This window comes from Octopus bimaculoides, chromosome 28 (genome assembly GCF_001194135.2).
Source record: "Octopus bimaculoides isolate UCB-OBI-ISO-001 chromosome 28, ASM119413v2, whole genome shotgun sequence".
NCBI lineage: Eukaryota > Metazoa > Mollusca > Cephalopoda > Octopoda > Octopodidae > Octopus > Octopus bimaculoides.
Window position 1 is genome coordinate 3,078,719 of NC_069008.1, and position 698 is coordinate 3,079,416.

At 44.8% G+C, this 698-nt stretch overlaps 1 protein-coding gene across 1 annotated transcript in view; it reads right to left on the minus strand.

Annotated features, from left to right (window-relative positions):
* The window catches only part of LOC106881749 (rapamycin-insensitive companion of mTOR), a 67,533-nt gene that overhangs the window by 25,342 nt on the left and 41,493 nt on the right, over window positions 1–698 (minus strand). Inside the window, exon 23 of the mRNA XM_052977736.1 lies at window positions 333–425. Within this exon, the coding sequence (XP_052833696.1) occupies window positions 333–425 (93 nt within the window). The remainder of the gene's footprint in view (window positions 1–332; window positions 426–698) is intronic.

Here is a 698-nt window from a genome sequence, read left to right on the forward strand (position 1 = left end):
AGAAAGCTCAGAGAATGGTGCATTGGAGGGGTAGGGTGGAGAGTGGTAGGTGAGGGGAAACGGGAGATGGGTAAGGATGGGGCAGGTGCGAGGAGAAAGAACAGAGGCACGGTCCACAGATTATGCCCGGGCACGGGCAGTGTGGATAAGGGTGAGGGGACATCTAGCCCCCCTACTTTGCTGTAAGCTGAGAGACGTGCAAAGACATATACAGAACAGCACAAATACAAACATACACACACACACAAACACGCAACACACACACACACACATACAACCATAAGCACCTAAACACACACACTGAAAGTTTGAAATACTAAACGAATACTAACCACGGCCCAAAGAGCAGATTTCAACTGAATTAGATCAGTGTCTGTATTGAGCACCTGATACTTGATACAACGGAAATATTCTTGGATACAATCCTGAAACAGTATACAAACATTATTATTATTATTATGATTATTATTATTATTATTGAGTGAGAGAGCAGTGCATGCCATCAAAGTGATACTAGGGTACAAATATACGTAGCCCATTATACCCATCATGACCACCCGTCTGATAAGGGTACACCAGGCACATGCATCACAACTACATGTGCGCGACATGGTTATCTTATATCAAGGTAAACAGCGCATGACCTCGCAGGTGGGGCCCAGTTAGAATTTTCTTCAGGTCGAATAGCCCATCCTGCG